At 43.3% G+C, this 23682-nt stretch overlaps 1 protein-coding gene across 1 annotated transcript in view; it reads right to left on the minus strand.

Annotated features, from left to right (window-relative positions):
- Positions 1 to 12986: 12986 nt before the first annotated feature.
- The window catches only part of FBLN5 (fibulin 5), a 37236-nt gene continuing 26540 nt past the window's right edge, over positions 12987 to 23682 (minus strand). The window contains exons 7-8 of the mRNA XM_008588224.1: positions 19843 to 20038; positions 12987 to 13958 (exon numbers count right to left, since the gene is read on the minus strand). Of these exons, the coding sequence (XP_008586446.1) occupies positions 13797 to 13958; positions 19843 to 20038 (358 nt within the window). The 3' untranslated portion in view covers positions 12987 to 13796. The remainder of the gene's footprint in view (positions 13959 to 19842; positions 20039 to 23682) is intronic.

Genomic DNA, 23682 nt, shown 5'->3' on the forward strand with positions numbered 1-23682 from the left:
ACACACACACACACACACACACACACACACACACACACACACATCTGTGATCAAAAAGGTTATTGAAGTGCTGCAACTGCCCAGAATTCAGCCTGACCTTGCAACACTCCTAGTTATTAAAAATCATTTCTATTGGCTTATATTTTTTGGTTTAACAAGCACAAGAGGTCATGAACTCTAATATCTGAAGCAAACGTGTTAAACATCTGGGATCTGGCGTAAGTTTCTCCTGTGGGATGCATTGTTTGTGCAAACTTTTATTGAATAAAAAAAGGGTAAGGACTAAGTTTCAAAATATTCGTGTAACCTAGTAAGAATATTTCTCTAAAGCTAGAGTCAAAACACCGAGTTCTTCCAACTGATTAATAACCTTAATTCAAAATTAGGCTCGAAATCTGTTCTTAAAACACAGAGTGGTTTCAAAATGGAATCAAGCTTAAGTATCCAGATCTCTAGCTCTAACTGGAAAATGGCTAGTCTAAATTAAATGGATTTTTCCAGGCTAAAGGCTACAGCTCACAACCACTCTAAGAAAGCCATGGAGTTTGCAGAAAGGACACTGGCCTGGGGCTTAGAGCAAACTCTGCCACTTAAATGCAGATGATCTTGGGCAACTTACTTTACTTCTGGGCTTGATTTGCCTTGTTTGCTACAAACATTGGAAAGTAAAATACTGTTGCACAGCTCTTAGAAATGTACAAGCATAAAAATAGAATAGTAAATATAACAGAACTTGTAAAAGCTCTATACATATACACACATAAAAGAAGAGAAAATACAGAGAAAGAAGAGAAAGCAGAATATAAGAGATCCACATTCAAAGAGGAAAAAGACCAAACCGAACAAAGCTTTTTAAGGAGAAAAGCTAAGCATGGTTTTCTGAGTGTTACTCCAGGGTGGGACAACTTCATGTATCTCTTTAGTTTCTCCCTAAAGTGTTCAGAGCAGCATCCAGACATAGGGAACAGACAACCAGTCTTAGACTGACAGATGGACAGGACCCTCTCAACTTCTACAATCCATACCCTGAGGATTCTAAGGGATAGGGTAAGGGTAAAGGCTGGCACAGCCTACCCCATTGCCTCTTGTAGGCTGAAGCACAGAAAGTAGAGAAGGAATATATCCTCCCTAAAAGAGGGCAGAAACAGCTTTTTAAATCCATATCTCCCTTCTGAAAGGGGGCTGCTGTTCCTTGCAAAGGATTTTGTGCAGCTGAGCATCTGGAGGGATATTGACCTGAATTGTGGGCTGGGAGCTGAGTTTGGGAGTAGGCATCCTGCATAATAGAGTAAGATGAATTTGGAGTTTGGGGACTTCATAGGAAGAAGGGATGAAGAGGCAAGTTGAACAGGGAAGAGGAAGTATGGGTGGTGAAAGAGGGAGGCAGTGAAACAGCAGGGATGAAGGGATGAAAGGTAGATTCCTCTCTGTCCCACCCTCCACTCTCAAGTCCTCAATAAAGTTGGCCACACACTCAAATGAGAATGGTGTGTATCTGTTTCCTAGGGCTGCCATAACAATTTACCACAAACTGGGTGGCTTAAAACAACAGAAATGTATTCCTTCACATTTCTGGAGGATAGAAGTCCAAAATCAAGGTGTCAGCATGGCCATGCTCCCTCTGAAGGCTCTAGGCAAGAATCCTTCCTTGCCTCTTCCTAGTTTCTGGTGGCTCCTGGAAGTCCTTGATGTTCCTTTGCTTGTAGCTGCATCACTCCAACTCTGCCTCCATATTCACACAGTCTTCTTCCTCTCTGTGTATCTTTGTGTGTTCTATTTTTATAAGGACATCAGTAACTGGACTGGATTTAAGGGTTCACTCTATTACAGTATGACCTCATATTAACTTGACTAATTACATGTGCAAAGACCCTTTTTCCAAATAAGGTCACGTTCTGATGTTCCAGGTGGACATGAATTTGGGGAGGACATTATTCAACCTGCTACAGTGTTGTTTCATTTGTTTTTGTGGAAATCAACCAAGAGGCAGAGTTTTATGACAGGATCAACTGACAAGAAAATATTGGGGTTGGGGTGGTATTGTGGTGGTTGCGAAATGGCCTATAAACCAAACAAATTCAAGAGAAGTTAAGAGTTTAGAGTCAGAGGTGACCATGAAAATAAAAAACCCTCCATTGTTGTGTAAAGGCGGGGGGGAGTTAAATTATAATGCTCTCCAAATTGAGAAGGTACTTTGAAACAAAAGAAGGAAGTGGGCTGGTCCAGTTGGTAATCAGAGATATGTATTAATGGGGGTGACTTACATACAGGAAAGCCACAAGCAGTGAAGAATAAGATGTCTACTGCAGATCAGAGCTTTCTCTCTCTGAGGTTAGACAATGTTTATATAGTAAAATCCCCTGTTAATAAAAATAACTTCAAGGAAGTATCTTAAGTAAAATAAGTTGATAACATCATTCACCAGGTGTCTTGTAATTCATGAGGCAGGGGGTCTTGTGATGTCAGTGCTCAGACCACTGATGCCACCTGCTGTAATAAATCATTCACTCCATGAAACCTATGTACCTTTTACAGCTTTCCCTAAGGTTGATGTATAAAACTGGTCAGTGAAACAAAGGAATGAGGTTAAGCAAGAATTAACATGGCAGGTGGGGCACAAAATAGCATTGGTTTTGTTCACCCTCTAATGATTTCCCATTGGGAGTCTTTAGAAATGTGGAAAGTCCTTGGAATTCCACAGGGTGTGAAACAAGGAGTTCAAGTCCATATTATCTAGATCTCATAGGCCAGGAAACTACAGCTGACTTCTGGGTTATAAATAAAAGAGACACATGAGAGAGGGGGAAACAGAGAGGTGAAAGAGAAGGAAGGACAAAAGGTGGGGAGATAAGTAAGAAAGATGAGTTTTTGAAGGGAGACCAAGGGGAAAAAAAAGTATAAGCTCTTGGGGTCAGGGTTAAGGATCTAGCATATAAAAAGTGTTCAAGGTAAGTTTGGAGAAGAAAAGAAGAGTGGGAGGGAAGAGATATGCATCATGCATCGTGCCTCATGTGGTTCACCCACAATTGCCTCCACTGAAAAAAAAGTATAAGCTCTTGGGGTCAGGGTTAAGGATCTAGCATATAAAAAGTGTTCAAGGTAAGTTTGGAGAAGAAAAGAAGAGTTGGAGGGAAGAGATATGCATCATGCATCGTGCCTCATGTGGTTCACCCACAATTGCCTCCACTGTCCCTCAGAGCTATGCATACTGTGACTGCTTGCTCATGACCCTAATTTACTTCAAATCCCAGGGTGCCACATGGGAACCCTCTCCATATCACAGTTCTTTAGACTGAAGAGGCAGCAGTCCATTTTCCACCCAAGGCCTCTGAAGTCTTTCCATTCTTTTCCAATGATGCACATTCTGTAACTTGAGTTGCCACTTACTTCTGGCTTCATTGTGGTTTCTGCTGTCTGTCATGGTGCCAGATTTTACCTTACTGAATTCTCATGAAAGGTCACTAAAGTGGTCTAAATTAGTGAGTGTCCTTCAACACACAAGGGCAAGGACAGCCCTGTGGATTAAGCAAATCACTTTTGGATCACAAGAAATACAAGCAGTTAAAATAGTTTAGGATTAGGAATATTCTGTGGTTTAGGGGAAAAGAGCTAGTCCAAGAACTAGATCAAGAGAACTATCTGCCAGTCTGTCACTAATTCACCAGGTTACCTGGTGAATTAATGAAGAAAAGCTAAGGATGGTCTTCTGGAGTGTTCCTCAGGGCAGAACAACCTCTTGTATCCTTTTTAGTATCTCCCTAAAATGCCCAGTGCAGCATCCAAACACAGGGAATAGTCCAATCAGCCCCACCTCAACCTCAGAAACCACATAATAAACAAGGCAAATGGCCCTCAGGAGAAAATTTCTAGATCCTTTCAGCCATCATGGTCTATAATTCTATACTCTTTTGGAGGCATTATCACTAAAATTTAATTAAAACTACCTCCCTTGTACACCCATAGTATATTACAAGAGAGAAAATGTTGTTAGAAGTCACATTCCAGTTTGTAGAAAAGCGGAGATGAAATGGGCCTGATTTTAAGTCTCGATGAAGTGAAGCGAAGTGAAGTGAGATGAGGAGGAAGGTGCTGAGGGGATACTGAGGGATGTGGGGCCACATTGGTCCTCAAAGTTCTGGAAACTGTTTAAAAACTGAATCATGGCTCTGGTGAATGGCTTGGATGGTTGGAATGTTTGAGGTGAAGAAAGGCATAGGGGCAACTGCTTGCTAGGACAATAGGAAAGAAAAGCACCAAGCACTTCCATGCATATCAACTTATTTCTCAGAACAACTAGAGGAGGTGAGTATTATATCCCCACTTAATAGATGAGAAAACTGAGGCCCAGAAAACCTAAGTCACTTGTGTCAGGTCATAAACTAGTATGTGGCAGAGTTGGGACCCAAATTCAGGTCTATTCAAATCCAATCCAAGAATTCCTTTCTCCTCACCAGATTGACACTATTATGCCCAGTTGTCCGGGCCAGAACAAAATTCTTATAAAGAACCTGAGTGGTACACAGCTCACTTTTCCATCCTCTGGCATAAAGAATTCAGGCGTGCTTTTGAATTAAGAGTGATGGCCATCTGGCCAGGGACCAAAGCAAAGAATTTTTAGACCAGGGATTTTTAGGGATATGTGCCAGGAACATAGTAGAAGCTTGAAAAATATTTGTTGAGGAATTGGGTAAATATAGGATTCAGGGTTAACATTTTCTGCAGGTTACAAGCAAGAAGTGAGGCTCAGAGAGGCCAAGTGACTTGTCCTCAGTTATACAGCAGAGAGAACTAGAAAAAGAACTAAAGATGTCTAGACTTCCACACTAGGGATCTGTTGGGTAAATATAGGATTCAGGGTTAACATTTTCTGCAGGTTACAAGCAAGAAGTGAGGCTCAGAGAGGCCAAGTGACTTGTCCTCAATTATACAGCAGAGAGAACTAGAAAAAGAACTAAAGATGTCTAGACTTCCACACTAGGGATCTTCCCACCACATCATCATAACTCCTCTGGCCAGGAGAATTTTTCCTGCACTTTTAATTAAATGCAGTTTACTTTGGGGAGAAAAGAATGCTAACCTCCAGCCGAGAGCATTTATTTGCTTAATGGGTTAATTAGCAAATCACTCTTCTGTTTCAGGAAGCTCAGAGACAGAGCATGGTTAATGCAATTTTCAGTTTTCATATTAGGCTATGAGTCATTTTTGTTTACCTTAGAATTGCTTCCTCATGTGCTGTATGTGGTGACCATAATCACTGGGGATAGAAGCCCTGTCACTCACTCGGGAAGCAATTGACTGACTCTCTGTTAGTGGATGAAGAAACACTGTTTTCATGAGCACATTTGGTCATGGAGATCAAAGAATGAGTCCTCTACACATGTTCCCAATTAACTGTGACTATCCCATTCCTTGTCCCTTCCACTCTCCTGTACACTTTCTAACCCTTCCATATCCTAAACAAACAACAGCAAAAAGGAAGCCCAGCCCAGCCAAAGCAAAAGCAGAAAACAGCCAATGCAAGAAGGAAACACTGGAGTGATCAGTGAAAGGGCTCCAGAGTCCAAGCCTCCAGAGGTGGGCCCTCCTCTCCAGGGGCCCACCTCATCTGCACCCAGAACCACTTCTTGCCAGGACCCCCAGAGCCCAACTTCTAGCACCAAACTCTCTCCTTCTGTACATATTGCTGACCACCTTCAGAATACGTCTACCTAGATGTCTTATAGTCATCTCAAATGCAGCAGGGTTTATTTATTCAACTGTGTGACCAAGATCTATGCATTCACTGTATGTAAATTTTACTTTAACAAAAATTTTTTTTAAATAAATGCAAGTTTCAAATAAAATTCATCTCCCCCCTCTACCAAAACTCCTCCTCCTGAGGTCTTTACTTCATGGTGTCCCTTAGCTCCCTTAGCCTCCACACACAATAAATCACCAAGACCTACTGATTCCACCAACTACATCTTTCCTGAATCTTTCTCCTACTCTTTTTTTAAAAAACCAATCCCCATCATCACATTTGCTCAAATGACACTGACCACCTGATATGTGCAAGGCACTGCACCAGCCTGTAAGTCTACAGTGATGAACAACACATAAACGATGAAGTGAAGGAGTTTGCATTTTGGAGCCCCAGGTGGTAACTACACCACAGAAGCACTGGTACTACAGGGCGATTTGCTCCACACAGGAGAAGGGGGTGGGGGATGGGGAGGCAGCACAGGTGAGGGGCCAGGGACGAGTCTGGAAAGCTCCCAGAGGAGCTGATCTCTGAGCAGAATGTTGAAAGATGAATAGGCATTTGCCAAGTGGGTAAATGGCAGTTCTTGCATTCCGGCCAATGGGATGCACTCAGGCAAGAATAGCTGGAGGGAGTACACAAGCCATTCTGGTTTGGGGGGTTTTGATTGTTTGTTTGAGAATTTGTTATAAAGGAGGGAAAGTAGTGGGAGCCAGAATTGGAGAAGCAGGCAGGAACCAGCTCGTGGAAGGCTTTGTCAAGCATGTTCAGGAGTTTGAACCTTAACCTGTGAGAAGAGGGGGCGTCAGTAGAGTTTTAAGCAATGAATTAGTCAGCCTTACTCTTTGGAAAGACTGACTTTGGGATAATGATCTCTTATGAGAAGAACTGCAATACTCATATTTTTTCTAACTCTCATCTCCCCCACCTCCACACACTACTTCTAAAGTGATCTTCCTAAAAACAAGATCATGTCCCTTCCCTAATTAAAAAGCAAAACAAAACAAAGACCCTACCATAGCTCCCCATAGTGGAAAGCAGCAGTTCCCAAACTCTAAGAAAAATTGTTTCTGGGGATGTTAGTAGCTGTTGTCAGGTGAAGGAGGGTAGCTCCCTTGCAAAAAAGTTTGATTAACCTTTGTACAAAATTAAATAGTTTCCCTTTTCATTGCAGGACTTCTCAGAGCCTTCAATTTTCTAAAATCAATTGTGAAAGTTTACAAAGGGAATCCAGCATTCAGATTTCCCAACTTATTAAGCAAGTGAACTCTGATTTTGGAGCACTGATTAGTATCTTCGTAGGCTAGTCTTCTGTGAAATGCTGGCCTCTGAAATAAAGTCCAAACTCAGGTGAACAGGGCCATAAGTAATCCGGCTTCGATTTCCGTCACTCTCTGCCACACACACACTCCTGTATCTTCTGTTCCAACCACACTGGTCTTCTTAGTACCTTTCCCATCCTTCTATGCTTGAGGAATTCATCATCCTTCAAGTCATAACCAAATATCAACTCCAGTGTGAAAAATGGTATTTGGGTAAAGGTTGCAGAGATATAAGTTGATCTGAGTAAAGGCTACTGTCCACGAAACCACTCTACCTACTATATGAAAATAGTTTGGATAAATAATTCTGTAATCTATTAATCTATGAAGAGTATTAGACTATGTTTTACAAAGAAAGTTAAAGGTTATTGGTTATTGGCAAAGGGACCCTGGACTTTGAAGGCTGTGCACTGTTCTGTATTTAAAAGGACTCCAGTTATTCCCAGCCTATGTGCTCCAGATCATATGAAGAATATAGGTACCATGTCAAGCCACTAGATGCCATGATAGACTGGGGATGAAGGGAGTCCTGGAAAGATAAGAAAAAAAAATGCATTTCTGGGAATGAGTGCGGGTAGCCTGGCTCCTGAACAAGGAATGCTGGAATGAAGGAAGTGATCTGAGGATGGAGAGACTGGAGATCAGAAAGATCCCTAAGAATCAATCCTCATGAAAAACAGCCGCAAGGAAGATCCATGTTCACAGAATTAGATAATACTTTTTTTTTTTTTTTTGAGCAGGGACAAAAGGACAAGAAAAAGGAAGCCATGGCTTGGCTCAGGAAGGGATGTCCTGGAGACTGGTTCTGTGTGCTTGGGAGACAAGAGAAGCAGAGTTGGAGGGAGAAGAGGTAAAGATGCCTCTTTGAGTAGCTTCGTACTTTGTCCCGTGGGCCCAGGTTCGCTGTCCTTGGACAGGACCTCTCCCTGACGACCTCCTTCCAACTTCAGGATGGAGATCAGGAGGTGGTGGTGGGCAGGGCAGTGCAGAGAAGGAAAGAGGAGGGAGAAGAGAAGAAAGGGAAGAAATGAGAGGAGGAAGAGGAAGGGAGCAAAGGACCCTCCATGCTCTTACCCAGAAGTAAAGCAGGGATTCGGGGTTTAACCTCGGGAGGAAGAGGATAAAACCAGGCTGTCTCCATCTTCCTCCTCTTCTTTCTCACCTCGGCCTTCCACAGGTTGTTGAAGAACCAATAAAGGAGTGGGATAGGGCTGAGGGAAATCCAGTGAAAATTAAGAACAAGAGCAACCTCGAGATGGTATCCCAGATGGCAGCGTGCACCTGGAGAATGCGATGACGAGCAGGGGCACTTGGCCCAGTATTAGCTGGAAGGGGCTACTTCTCTCCTCCCTGGGGCCTGTCTCATCCCTGCAGTTGCTCCAAATGGGGCAACCTGCTCCTTGGTGGTGTGCTTTATTGTCCCCAAATTCTTGCAGTACACCTGGGAGCTCTCCACCACCTACTTATGAAACGTCCTGGCTTTTATGATGAAAAATGATGCCATGAGACTTTTTTAAAAATGACACTGAAGGCCCTAAAAAGACAATATGTTCCAAAACTCCAAAAGGAAAAGAGCAGGAAGCAAGGGGGTCTAGATCTCCCCAAATATGCATGAATTCTGAGCTGAAAGGATCCCCTAACTATGGTTTTATGGAAAGAAGTAGATTATGATTTTAATAGTGTCTTTGCACAATAAAAATGCAGCCATGTTACTGGGCCATAGGTCTGCCTCTTAGAAAGGCTGGCAAGATGCTGGGTGGAAATGCCAGCTTTGGGGCAGAAATCTCCATGCGGCCTTTTTAAATGTGGGACTAGGACAAAACAAAATAAGACAAAACAAAACGTGAGACTATAGGATAACTGTCAAGAGCTCAGGTATTTGCAAATATGAGAGCTTGGTTTCAATAATGGCTTTTTTGGTAAAAGTTTTAAGAGCAGGGGACGGAGATCATTCACAAATATAACAGCAATCCACACTCCCCTGTAAGGATAAATTATGAATGCTTTGTACGTTAACACTCAGAAGGACTCAAAGGACCTATTTTAAAATATACTATCTTTGTGATAGAAGTCAGTTTTGCAACATCAACTTCATTCTAAGTAGAGGGTTGGAGAGTAAGAATTAGAAAAAGGACTAGGTTGACACCAAAACAATCATCCCCAAACAACAACTACTTTTAAATGGAATCAACCTATCCACTGACTCTGGCCCTAAATCAATATTAATAATTTATCAAATCCTTATAAATAGGTACCATAATGACCTTGATGTTCACATCTATGTACGATTGACCCCTGCCTTCATTTTTACATTATTGCTAAGAATATTCCAAATTCTTGGAAAAGGTGCTGTTAGTCACTGCCTATCAATGCATAATTCCTCTCTATGAGAGGACACCAACAATGGCAATTTAATAGATCATTCCTGTGTTGACACTATTTTCTTACTTTAATGGTTTATTTTTCTGATGGCTGCTAGCTAAGATTTATTATAAGGAACCATTAGCAAGTCAAAGATTCTAACCGGAGGCTGTCATCCCAACAAAAACTACTAAAGTGATAAATCTTGCCTCTATGTACTCCTTTGTCCTGGAGCCTATTGGTTATTTTTCTTTTTTAAAAAAACATCGTTTAGTTACACTCAGGGATTCTAATGAAGATATCAACCATCTGTTAAGTAAAGGGACTAAGAATTTTATTTTTTTAAACATCCTTTAGTTACACTCAGGGATTCTAATGAAGATATCAACCATCTGTTAAGTAAAGGGACTAAGAAATTTAAGAACAAAAATATCAACATAAGAAACAATCTGTGTATTTGTTTTTAGTTGATGAACGCTGGCCAATTCCAAAATAATGAAGAGCTTTAATAAATGTTGCTTTTTTCTCAAAAAGAAAATATTGCATTTCAAAGTACATACAAATTGTATCAAAAAGAAAGAAAAGTTTTACCTAATATTTATTTTGTATTTCCTTTAAACATATTTAATAATTCTAAGCAGAGTCATCTTATTCTAAATTTCAAACACGTCTATGAATGTTCATAAGAATTTTTGTTATATAAAATAGATATGTTGTGATAATTATTAAAATCTAAAATAATTTTGTTTACACTGCTAAGGCATCTATTACATTGTATTCAAGTTTCGTCTCATATGCTGCAGAAACCCTTGGATAAATAAATGTGTTATTAGTGGAATGTCTTGTTCATTTCTCTGAATCTGGCAAGTAGACCAACCAAAGTGAATGCTCAACTAAAGTATGTTATCCCCTTAAGACAAAGACCTTTTACAAACAGGATTTCATTTGGCAAGAGGGGAGTAATGAATAGTTGCTCCTTTGTCATGTCACCTCTCTCTGGGTGACCCTCTCGGCTCAAGATGAACAACTTGTGCACATTACAGTAAACACCCAGGCCACAAAAATACATTTAAACCTCTGAAAATAAAGTAATCAGACCTACTTAAATATTTTCACCATCTGGGCAAATAACACTCCAAGGGCCAACACTGTTACCTAAGAAAATTTTGAGTATTTTACCCAAAGCCTGAGAGGCAACAGGTAGGTGAATTTTGTGCCAATTAGAAAGTGTTATGATTGGCAAGCCACTGCAAAACTCTAAAATTGCAGTTTAATGGAAATGCTGGCTGTCATCCCCAAAGTACATTTCAAGGAATCACAACACTTTAGAATTAGAAGCAACTGAATGGACATTTTCATCCACATGGAACTCAGAAGATTAGGCAGTAACACAAGGACTTTTGCAGGTGTCCCTGGTCTTAATCCAGTGCCTCTTCCATCCCATTACCCTTTAGTCTTCAGGACCTGATGGAGCAGCACAGAGCGTGGTTCACTTGACAAGCTCACAGCCCACCTCCTGGACAGGGCAGAGCTGAGTAGGGACGGGCATGGGGAGACCAGATATCTCAGGGTCTGAGAAACAGCCAGCCCCAGTAGACTCCACTATAGGGCACAATGCTGGGATTCAGAGAGCAGGCTTACCGCCAGCCTTGTGAAAAAATAACACCCGACGATACCCAACGGGGTGGTTGAAGCGAACAGCTTTTTGGGTTCTGGGAGTCTCTGGAACTGCTTCCAAAGTGTATGGGGTTTGGCCTTACAGTACACACTTTGCCCCAGGCCATTTTTCCCTTAATTTTTAGGCCCAAGTATATTTTAAGGTAAATTGATCCCACATGCTTCTGATTTATTTACACTGAACTCATCAGACCATGTTTTGAAAGAGCAATCTGAGGTCCAAGAAGCCCTTTGAGGCTGCTTTTATGAGTCTCTCTGTGCCATTTTTCTTAGAAGCAGGAAGCCACACTTTGACATGAGCAAATAAAATGCACGCCCTAGAGACTCGGGTCTGGTTCCAAATGTGGCACCTCTGAAACCAATGGGTCCTCAAAGCACCAAGGCAAAAAACTTCCCTGCCTTCTTTTTCAGAGGTTAAAGGAAACCTTAGCCCTCTGTTGTGTCTCACCTGAGAGTCAGTGGTTCGGAGCTGCTCGGTGCAGAGCTCCCATAAACCTTCAGCATCGCTAACTCCATGCCCGTCCATGACACCTAAACCTCCCTGCACAAGGGAGCCCCAGGCCCATCATCACCTTCTGGTCTTTGCTCCATGGAGAAACGTGCTGGGTCTGCATGCTGGCAAGTCTGAAGGAAATCACCTTCTTTCTTCTGAGCTTTCAGAGCATTCTGAGACGTCTGTCATGGATGTTATTGTTAACGTCACCTGAACCTAACTATGGGAGCACAATTGGGCATGGCTTGGGTGTGCTTAGTTTTAGTTAAAAAAATAACCACAGCCAATAGCAAAGTCAGGTGTGTGGTGTAGGTGCAAAAAGCACTCTCTGGATGAGGGAGGATCTGCAGCTACTTAGATGCTGCAGGCGGCAAAACATGCTATTTCCCTCCACTGAAGAACGTGAGTTATTAAGGATCCAAGAAATGCCTGCCAACCCGAGAGGTCCAGGGCACAACTCCTGGCACAGCTAGTTTTTAATAAATACATCACCAGCAGGTAGAATGAGAGCACCCACAGATCGATCCTGTAGACTCGATCTTGGCTATTGGGGAGTACACTTTCTCCTTCTGAAGCCTTAGATCGGCTCCTGGAATGAAACATAAAGACAGTTGTGCCAGTCTGTTCTCCAATCTGTGACTTGTGCTGTTGACTCTCTTTGCCCCTGCCCAGGGTCCTACGACTTAAAGGAAATCCAGAGTCCCTAATGAAGAAAAGGATGATAAACCCTACAATCAACTGAAAAGATGTTGGGGCAAGGTAGCTAGGGCTGGGTCACATCTGTCCACCTCTCTTCATAGGGTTTATAGCAATGCATTCTCAACTCTATTTATTAGAGTTTTGAAAAATCCTGATGCCTGGGCCCTACCTAAGACCACTGACATCAGTGTCTCTGGGACCAAGTCAGTTTTTTCTTCAAAGTTCTACTAGTTATCATTCTATGCAGCCAGGGTTGAGGACCACTGCTTTAAAGTAACTTGAATACATTCCTGTTCTGGAAGAGCACCAGAAATAATCCACACAACAGAGGGACTGTTAGTTGCTTTCTAATAGAATGAAACAGGACTCAAGACTGATGCTTGTCCCTAACTTCTCCACCACCCGCATTTCTCTGCTCCCCCACTTCCCATCAGTTTGCCTTAGCCATTTATGATGATCCAGCTCTCTGGAGAACTTTTCAAGCCAGTGCACAACAAGCAGGTTTAAACAGAACTAGCACCAACCCCAAATGCTGAATCATCCCCCACTTCCCATCAGTTTGCCTTAGCCATTTATGATGATCCAGCTCTCTGGAGAACTTTCCAAGCCAGTGCACAACAAGCAGGTTTAAACAGAACTAGCACCAACCCCAAATGCTGAATCATCTATGATGTCAAAATGAACCAAACACAAGATCTCTTCAAATATTTAATCAGTTTGGAGACCTCTGCCTTCCAACCCAGTTGGGTAGAAATTCTAAAGAAAGCATGATTAAGTGGTCCTCAAAGAAAACAATGGGCTAAAATGGAGAGGAGACTGGGTTTGGGAAGACAGAATATAACATGTATCTGAAAGCCTTTTGAAGGAATTCTACCACTTATTTAAAAAAAAAAATACTCAAAATGAACAAGAAAGTAATAAACAGTTATACAAATTTAAGGACAACTGAACTTTCTTTATGGCTGAAAATACCAGACATGGTTTTGAAATAGACTCTTTAAAAAGTCTTAGATCCTGCTGTGGTTTGTTTCCATAGCCTTCTCAGTACACGCAAGAAGCGAACTAGCTATACCCAGTGTTCCCCATGAGCTCTTGGGGCCTCAGCAAAGCAGCAACGCAGCGAGAGAGAGAAAAAAGGCGTGGAAGAGTGAGAGCAAGCTGTTCACAGTCTTTCAACACAGACTCACACCCCAGCAAACCTAATCTGTTTTCTTTGGAAAATACGGAAATAAACTGAAGGCCTTGAAAAATCACCGAGGCCCTCACATCGAGGGGTGCATGATAATACTTTTTGGTAACTGCATCATAGGCACTGGGGGCGGCATGCCCTTCAGAGTGACGGGTCTGCAATAGTACAGGTGGGGGACATCCAGGCTGACTCCTCAGGGCAACGTTCAGCAGGAAAGCGTAACATCCCTCTCGCTCTCATTCTCTCTCTTGTTTCCTCTCTTCTCCTGTCCCTTGGTGCTGGTGAGAGGCAGTGTCAGAGGCTCTAGCCCGGGGCTCAGAATGGGTACTGCGACACATATATCCTCAGTCGGATCACAGAGCTGCCTCTGAAGTTGATGACGGTGTTGACAGTGATCATTTCCAAGTCCAGCTGGATATCCCTGGGCCCTTTGATGGGGCGTGTCATCACCAGGGTGGCACTGATGGGGCCCGTTTGCTGCGGACAGAACCAGAGGACACTAATTAGAGAAGGCCTGATTTACACAGAAGGCCTGGGTGGTGGCTCTGCAGCCTTAACCAGGGTGGTCCCCCTTGCCCACTTCAGTCAAACTGGCATCCCCTCAGTGCCTCAAGTGTGCCACACTCTTCCCTTGGCTTTGCCCACTCTCCACCTGGCTCTTTCCTGCTAACCCTTCAGGTCTTACCTGAAAGATCACTTCCTAAGAGGAGCCTTCTCTGATTACCCAAGCTAAGTCAGGTCTCCCCATGACCCTCTGCCATTGCACGCTCTACCCCGCATAGATGGAATGCATTTATTACCATGTGTACTACCACGTCTGCACTGTCTACTTGGTCCATGCCTGATATCTAGGTCCCCGCTAGACTATGAGTTCTGTAAGAGTAGGGATCGGGGTCAGGCTTTTCACCGCTGAATCCCCCACAGAACCCAGCATGGTGCCTTGAACACAGTAGATGTTCAGAAAATATACCTTGAATGAATGAAAGTACTTTGATCAAACTTACTGCATGACTTAGCGCTGTCACGTCACCTCTTTGCATCTCTTCTCTAAAATGAGGGTTTGGACCAGATCAGTAATTCCCAAACAAATGTCATCAAAAGCACCAAGGATACTGTTTTAAAACTAACCATTCCAGAGCCTCTCCCAAGATTTTCTAGTTCCGTACATTCTTAGGTGATGTCCGGGAAAGGGGAAATTTGTTTAAGAGTCCTCATCTAGACATCTTGTACTCACCTCCAGCTTCATCAATCCATGACCCTATCACTGTGGTCCTAATAATTTCATGTGAATTTTTCTCCTCCACTGAATCTTTTTTTCAAAGCTTCAAGGAGGTAGAGACAGAGGACTGACATCAACTGGGCACCCACCATGTGTGAGGCACCCTTCCAGCCACTTTTATGTACATCAGCTTATTTGTAAAACAAACAAAAACGTGAAAGCCTTGCTACTCAAAGTGTGGTTCCTGGACCAGCAGCATAGGCAACATCGAGGAGCTTGTTAGAACTACAGAATCTTAGGTCCCTCCTAAGATCTACTGGGCCAGAATCTGTAGCTTAATGCAGTCCTCAGGTGATTCTTGTGCACATTAACAACTGATGAGTGCTGATCAAAAAGCACAGGACCCAGGTGGGGGACCCCAGCACAGAATCTTAGGTCCCTCCTAAGATCTACTGGGCCAGAATCTGTAGCTTAATGCAGTCCTCAGGTGATTCTTATGCACATTAACAACTGATGAGTGCTGATCAAAAAGCACAGGACCCAGGTGGGGGACCCCAGCTGCCCTTGTCTAAAATCTACAGTAAAAGTATGTCTCACTATTTCCCCATTTTATAAATAAGCAAACTGAGGTTGGGTGATGTTAAGTAATTGATTAGGGTCACTCAGCTAGTCAGGGGCAGAGCCAAGGGCTTCTACTCAGGTGTTTATGTTTAACCCCCAACCTCAGGCTTTTTTCATTGCACAACAATTATCAGAAGAGACTGGCATGTGTTTTACTTCTCCCTGGAACTATCCTAAATGAGAGATGCACAGGGGGCAGTGCAATGGGCAGATATTGGGCACCTGTTGAGGAAACAGTGTGAGGGAGAACAGGTGTGAGATTGTCTGGGAAGTGGACAATCACTTCCCAGAAGCTGCAGAGTCCAGCCCTGCGCCCAGAAGCTGAAAGCAACAGGCTCTGGGAAATCAAGCCACACCAGGCGTTTTATCTGTCTCCACAAAGAGAGGGCTCCCCATAAAGTACTGAACATCTCCAAGAGCTGCCACAGGTGCAACAAGGGTGGAGCTGGCAGACAGGTGCAGGCTAGGTACTGGGACCTTCCCTGTCCAGTGGGCTATCAGCAGCCTGACAGCCACACGATTTCCTCTTGGCATTGGCTCCCTCTGGTAGCGTCAGCATCTGCGTAATTGGCACCTCCTCTGATCACTCGGACTTCCTTGTCAGCTCTTGCGAAACCTCAGAGCCCTGAGCCAGGACTTCAGAGGGTACAGCACACAGGGAAATGCCCATGGCATTTACATATACAAATATCTTGCCAGCTTTTGCTGTTTGCATGAACAGAAGCCAAGGCTTAAGGACCTTGAGCTGTGGGAAGCCCTTTGGAGAGAGATCTGCAAAGCCTATGGTCTGGAAAGGGGAATGGAGCATGTAGAAACTTCCAAGTTGTTCCTTTGGGCTTTCCTAATAAATGTCTCCAGAGTATGAAACAATCCTAGACTCCCCTATTTGTCAGTAACCGTAAAGGTCGGTGAGTCCAATCTCCTCCTGGGTCAGATCTATAGCACCCTCATGGTCATCAGGGGCCTTGGTGGTCACTGGGGCAAAATGACGACAATGAGAATGGTGGTGGCGGGGATGATGATGATGGCTGTGATGCCAGGCTTCTGGCTACAATCTTCCATACATCTCTTTTTCAATCCTCATAACCCTGCACTGTAAGTAAGTTAAGGATATTACACAGTTCACAAAACTAGTGCATGATACTAGAGCGTCTGAATCCAAAAACCACTACACTCTATGAAAAGGTCTCAATGCCTCTCTATCTCCTTACTTGACTTGCCTGGAGAATCACCACTTTGTATTGCATTTGCCAGGTTGTTTGTCCCCCTCCCTCCCATATCTTGTGGCTTCCTCAAGGACAGAAGCCACATCCTGTTTGTTTCTGAACTCTCAAGTGCCTGACTCAAAGGCACACACGTAATAGTGCTGAATAAATGCTGGTGACAGAAGAATGCACACGGATGACTGAATGCCAGTGGAGCTAACTGCAGTGGACTAGACTACACACAGCCCACCCGACGTGTCTTCTCTGCCCTGATCTGTGTGAACACACTCAGGTTTGTTCTGAATCAACTTGTGGGGTGGCACTGTCTCACCGTGGCAATTCAGCTGGCCTTGGCCCTGACACCTAACCCACATGTGTCATGGAGTAAATACACTTTGGCACAGTCTGAATCCCATGACCATGCTCCTTCTTCTGGCCCTAATTGTATGCCTGAGCCACTTGGCCAAAGCCAATCACCAGTTCTCTGTCCAGGACTCAGTGTGAGACACACTGCCAACAGTGCTTGAGAAAGGGCTATGCGTGTGTGTGTGCGTGTACATGTGTGTGGGGGTGGGGTGCATGCATATGCACATGGATGTGTCATGCACATGCATGCATGTGCGTACATGGGTGTGTGTAATTCGCCTGCTGGGTGAGATGAAGCTCCTCCCAAGCACTTGTAATCAACTCAGTGAATATCAGGGTGGGAGAGCCTGAATGGCCATGCAGCCCAACCTCCCATGTGATACTCCCTGGGAAGCTTTCCCAACTTCTCCAAGGCTCAGAAGCTCCACTGACAACAGTAGCAGTAACAACAGTATCTCTAAAATAATAACAAATATTTATTGAATTATTTCTATTGTTATTGGCTATTGAAGTAGACTTTTCTTGTTATCTTAATTTCTGCTGAGACCCCAAATTAGAAGAGTAGGTAAATATACCCCACATTCTAAAGAGAAATGTAAGAGCACAGATTTTGGTGCCGGGCTGCCTGGGTTCAAATCTTGCTCTGGTGCTTATTAGTTGCAAGATCTTAGGCAGGTTGCTTAGCCTCTGTGCTTCTATACTCTAATCTGTAAACTTGGGAAGATAAAACATCTTACATCATAGAACTGTTGTGAAGATTAAAGGATTGATACACGGAAAGCACTTGGAGCAGTTCCTGGCACTTGTCAATCACTGTCATGACTTGCTGCTGCTACTATGTATGTAGTCACCATTGCTGTTGCACACGAATTGCAAAGTGGTGATCTAAAGCCACATCTGTTTCCCACACTCTGTCACCACCTCCAGACTACATATATTTTATTAATCGTTTATTACATTTATGTTTATTACCAGCCCCTACTCAGGCAAGAGGGGGTTTCAAGAGAACTGTTCAGAGCTGTGGGTCCCCTAAAGTTCAAGGATGCGGAGAGTGGTACTGGACTCTGTCCTGGAGAAGTCTAGAGATGAGAGCCCTGAGCTGCCCCACACCAGTGAGGAGAGGGGACTGCAGGGGAGCTGGTGTTCGTGTCCTGAAAAGCCCTCGTGTAAGCTCTGCCTGCCAGGGTGCAGGGACCCCCTCCCCCCACACACCACCACCACCACTGCAAGTCTGTGGGACACAGCACCAGAAAGAGGGCTGAGAGGTTTGGGGTGGTGGGTGGTCAACCAGAGGCCCCACTGTCCACATAAAGAACTGGTCGGTGTGAAGTCCTGAGGCAAATCTCAAAAAAACCCACAAAAGCATCCTGTGAAAGTGAGAGCATTTGGGTCTCTGCCCCAGACAGCACCAAGGCCTGGTTACAATGGCAATAACCAAGTAAGCCCCTGGGCCTCCCAGCCTCACTCCTCCTCCCATCTGTACCCCATCCCTCAACCCTCGAGGAGCCAGGGTCAGCACTGTCTTTGCTGGGAGGGGAAGAGGAAGGCAGGACCAAGGCCACCACACCCCTCCCTGCTCTGACCTAAGGGACAGGGAGAAACTTTACAATGAATGAGGCTGAGTGGTTGAAGTTTCCATTTAAACCAGCATAGACTCATGACATGAGAGGAGACAATTCCACAGTAACTGAAAGTGCCTGTGGGTCCTATGGATAAACCTGAGATGTCACCCTAGTGTGCACAGGTTGGATCTAGGGGGATTTCGGTGGATGGTGTCTGGGTAAGTGAAATCTCACCTAGACAAGGCCCCCCTGTGCAGATCTTCTGTCCTGAAGCAGGTGGTATCATGATGGCATTTTAAATCCCCAAGAGGGGGCGATTTTGCATCCTATGATTGGAACCCACTGTGTCTGTACAGATGGGAGGCCAGATAGGAGGATGCCATGGGAAACTAATACGCTGGGCCTCACTCAGCATCTTCTGGAATAGATTCTCTGGAGAGGAAGCTCTGGAATCTGCTCTTTGGACAAGTACACAAATTCAGACTGAAATGTGAAAAACATTGCTCTAAGCCAGTGGTCTCTAAAGATATGTGACCACCTGGGTGTTGCATGAGATGAAGCTCAATAATATAAATGGTCTGGTATCACATGTGTGCAGTGTACAACAAAGTAAGTGTATTTTAGGAAGTCATGCTCTAATACTTTTTTACTGATATGAGTACATCAGTGCTGTCCAGCCAACCTTCCTACAGTGAAAGAGATGTTGTATATCTGAGCTATCTAATATGAGGGAACTTCAAAAAGTTTGTGAAAAGATACATATTTTCTTTTAATTCTATTTTCCATGAACTTTTTGAAGCACCCTCCCACTAGCCACATGTGGCTACAGAGCACTTCGAAATGCAGCAAGTGCCATGGAAGAACTGAATGTTTTATTTAACTTTCACTGAATAGATTGAAAGAGCCACCGTGGCTGCTGTGCTGGACAATGCCAGCAGAGCCCCCCACTGTGAGCGGTGCCTTCACATTCCAGGAGGGCACAGGCTTGGATATTTTCTTCACTGCTGAATCCTCAGTTTCCAGAAATGCATGGTAAGTACTTAACAAATATTTGTCAAAGGGGTGGATGGATAATGGACATGTGAATGCCTCTCCTACAGAATTTCAGGAGAAATGAGACCTAAGATTGCATCTTGGTCTGACTTCTCATTTCTCAGAGGAGCATCCTGAGGCTCCCAGAGGAGAAGATCTTTTGCAACGCCACAGAGAAAGTGATGGAAACCAGGACATCGACCACCTGACTCCCACCCACTCCAAACTTCTCCCTTCACCCCTGTCCCTCCTAGCTGCACCCTTATCTGTCTCCATGAAGCACGTTCCTAGCCTAGACAGCACAGGCTAACACATTTTGTCAGAGATGGTGACCACTGCTCACCACTCCCTCTTACCCGCATATAGAATTCTCTGCCCTCATTCCCAGATTTGATCTGGAAAATGTAATAGGCCCCAGGGTAGCGGGTCGTTGCTTGCATCTGGAAGATGTCAGTGGGAACGGAGCGTCCTGACACCACATCCATGTCTCGGTACAAGATGGTAAAGGGCTGGTCTCTGCAGCCAGGATTCTCAGCAGGACACATACAGCGGCTGGCGGGAAAGGAAATCGTGTGAGAACTCAGTAAATCCTTTCCAGGTGCAGGTCGTGCCTACTTCCTCTTCTAATACACTGAAAATGAGGCCACCCCATTTCTATCATCCAAATGCTGTAACTGTATAAAGTCTCTGCTCCCAGCTCTAGTCTAAAAACTCTCCAGCACAGAGGTGAGCTCTCTGTTTCCCAAAGAATAGCCTTTTCTGGCCAATCAGATATTCCAGCTACTAGAATATAAACCTTAGATCTCTGGTTTTCAAAACACTGGAATATTCTCTAATGCACTTTACACTTGTCATGGATTCAGGCACATAGCCTTTCACTTCCCCAGCCATGGAAACTCATTAAGAAATTTAAAAAGTGATAAATGACATGAGATTGATGGCTCTCGGGGACCCTTCTACATTCTCTATTGCACTGAGTCCAGTTTGTGTTGAATAGAATTGAATCTTTTCATTCAGTAAACAAGAGCTCAGAACTCATTGTGTTTAAGACACATTAGGCACTTTGTAAATTCAGTGATAAGAGGCTGACCTCAAATAGTTCACCTTCTAATAGGAGAAATAATCCTACACACAAATATCTCTAATTACAAAGCAGCTAATTTGAAACACTAGTAACAGTGTATCCTAATATAAAATGATTGACTTTCATTACCAAAGAATGCCTGTTATAGACACCCCTGATCCATCCCTAACCCCCCTCTCAACCATCTCTCACCTTGTCCCAGGGACTCCACCAGGGGTCAGAGTTCACAATAGGATGAGGACGGCTGTTGATATATGTCTTGGTGGGCAGCATTGGGGGTCACCCTTGTTGTTTCTCTCACTCTCCCCTAACCTCTGGTCTATCCACAAAACCTGCTAGTTCTACCTCCAAAATAGATTCCAAATCCAACCACTTCTCCCCATCTCCATTGTCACTGCCATGGTGGTCCAGGCCATCATCCTCTCTGACCTGGACCTCTGTAGTGGCCTCCTAACAGGTCAGAGTGCCCTTTGTCAAACGTACAGAAGATCTGTCTCTCCCTTGCTTGAAACTCTTCCCTGGCTACCCATTGAGACTTGAATAAATACTAAATACCCACTTTAGCCTCTAAGATCCCACGGGGTCTGGCCTCTGTCAGTTTCTCTAATCTCCTTCCAGGTCACTGTCCCTTGCACTCACTAGGCTGCAGCAACTCGGGCTTCCTCCATTCGCTGAAGGCATCACAGTCACTCTTGTCTTACAGCCTTTGCACATACTGTTCCCTGTGCTCTTTCGCTCTTTTTAGTTAACATCAGCTCACCTTCCCATCCCTGCACAAAGGTCATCTCCTGAGAGCCGTCTTCAGACTCTCTGGTCTAGACCAGGTCCAGCCTACTCTTTCTTTATTATAAATTTCCACTCTTCCCGTTGATAGTACCTATCACAGTGTATGATTATGTATGCACTTTTGTGACCATTTGTTTAATGTATTTCTCCTCCACTAGAGTCCAAGTTCCATAAGAACAAAAATCACAGCACCCAGCACACAACAGGAGGAGCTCAACTAACATTTAACAAATGAATGAATACAAAGAATTTTTAAAGTCTCATTTTTTAAGGCTGCCTCAAAATAGCCAAGTCATGCCTCTGGCTTTTTTTTTTTTTGGCTCAGGATTGCTTTAGCTATTTGGGGTCTTTTGTTGTTCCATAGAATTTTAATATTGTTTTTTCTATTTCTGTGAAGAATGTCATTGGTATTTTGATGGGGATTGATTGCATTGAATCTGTAGATCACTTTAGGTAGTATAGACATTTTCACAATGTTAATTCTTCCAATCCAAGAGCATGGAATATATTTCCATCTTTTTGTGTCTTCTTTAATTTCTTTTGGTAGTGGTTTGTAGTTCTCACTGTAGAGATCTTTCACTTCCTTGATTAAATTGATCTCTAGGTATTTTATTTTTTTGTGTGACTATTGTAAATGGGCTTACTTTCTTTATTTCTCTTTCTGTTGGTACATTATTTGAGTATACAAATGAAACTGATTTGGGGGCATTTATTTTGTATCCTGCAAAGTTACTGAAATTATTAACCAGCTCTAGAAGTTTTTTGATAGAGTCTTTAGGTTTTTCTATATATAGTATGTTTCAAATAGTGACAGTTTGACTTCATCTTTTCCAATCTGGATTCCCTTTATAACATTACCTGACTTCAAATTATACTACAAAGCTATAGTAACCAAAACAGCATGGTAGTGGCATAGAAATACACATTCAGACTAGTGGAGCAGAACTGAGAACACAGAAATCACCCCTCAGGCTTACAGCCATCTAACATTGGACAAAGACAACAAAAACCTACATTGGGGAAAAGAATGCCTCTTCAATAAGTGGTGCTGGGAAAATTGGATATCCATATGCAGAAGAATGACAATAGATATGCACCTTTCACCATATACTTAAATCAATTCAAAATGGATTAAAGACTTAAGTATAAGACCTGAAACTGTAAAATTACTAAGGGAAAATATAGGGTGAAACACTTCACGAACTAGGTCTGGGCACAGACTTTATGTACATGAGCCCAAAAGCACAAACAACCAAAGAAAAAATAAACAAATGGGACTATATCAAACTGAAAAGTTTCTGCATAGCAAAAGAAACAATCAACAGAGTGAAACAACAACCTACAGAATGGGAGAAAATTTTTGCTAATTATGCATCCAACAAGGGATTAATATTCAGAATATACATAGAACTCAAGCAATTACACAGTAAAAAAAAAAAAAACCCAATTAAAAAATGGGCAAAGAAGCTGAATAGACATTTTTCAAAGGAAGATATACAAATGGCCAACAGGTACTAGTCATCAGGGAAATGCAAATTAAAACCACACTGAGATACCATCTCACCCCAGTTAGGCTGGTTATAATAAAAAACACAGTCAATAACAAATGCTGGCAAGGGTGTGGAGAGAAGGGAATGCTCCTGTACTGTTGGTGGGACTGTAAATTAGTACAGCCACTATGGAAAACCATGTGGAGGTTTCTCAAACAACTACAGATTGATCTTCCATACGATCCAGCAATCCCACTTCTGGGTATATACCCAAAGGAATGGAAATGATCATGTCGAAGGGATACCTGCACTCCCATGTTCATTGCAGCTCTGTTCACAATAGCCAAGACATGGAACCAACCTAAATGTCCATCGATGGATGATTGGATAAGGAAACTGTGGTATATATACACCATGGAATACTACTCTGCCATAAAAAAGAATGAAGTTCTCCCATTTGCAACAACATGGATGAACCTGGAGAAACTTATATTGAGTCAAATAAGCAAAGCACAGAGGGATAAATACCGCATGTACTCACTCATATGTGGGAGCTAAAAGAGAAAGAAGGAAGGAAAGACAGACCACAGTGGTGTGATGAACTTGCAGAGGGAGAGAGCACACCTAGGGATACAAAGTGGAATGGGGGAAAGAAGAAAGGGGCGGGAGGTCATGGATAATTGGAGAGATAATTGGGTGGGGGACACAGGGTACAACTGCAATTTGTGGTAATGGGCATGCTACCAGTATGGATCTGGCCTTCACATCTTGGGCATGAGGGGTGACGATCAGCTTTGTATCTCATGAATATTCATAACCAAAAAAAAAAAAAAAAA

The sequence above is a fragment of the Galeopterus variegatus genome, unplaced genomic scaffold (assembly GCF_000696425.1).
Source record: "Galeopterus variegatus unplaced genomic scaffold, G_variegatus-3.0.2 Scaffold4725, whole genome shotgun sequence".
NCBI lineage: Eukaryota > Metazoa > Chordata > Mammalia > Dermoptera > Cynocephalidae > Galeopterus > Galeopterus variegatus.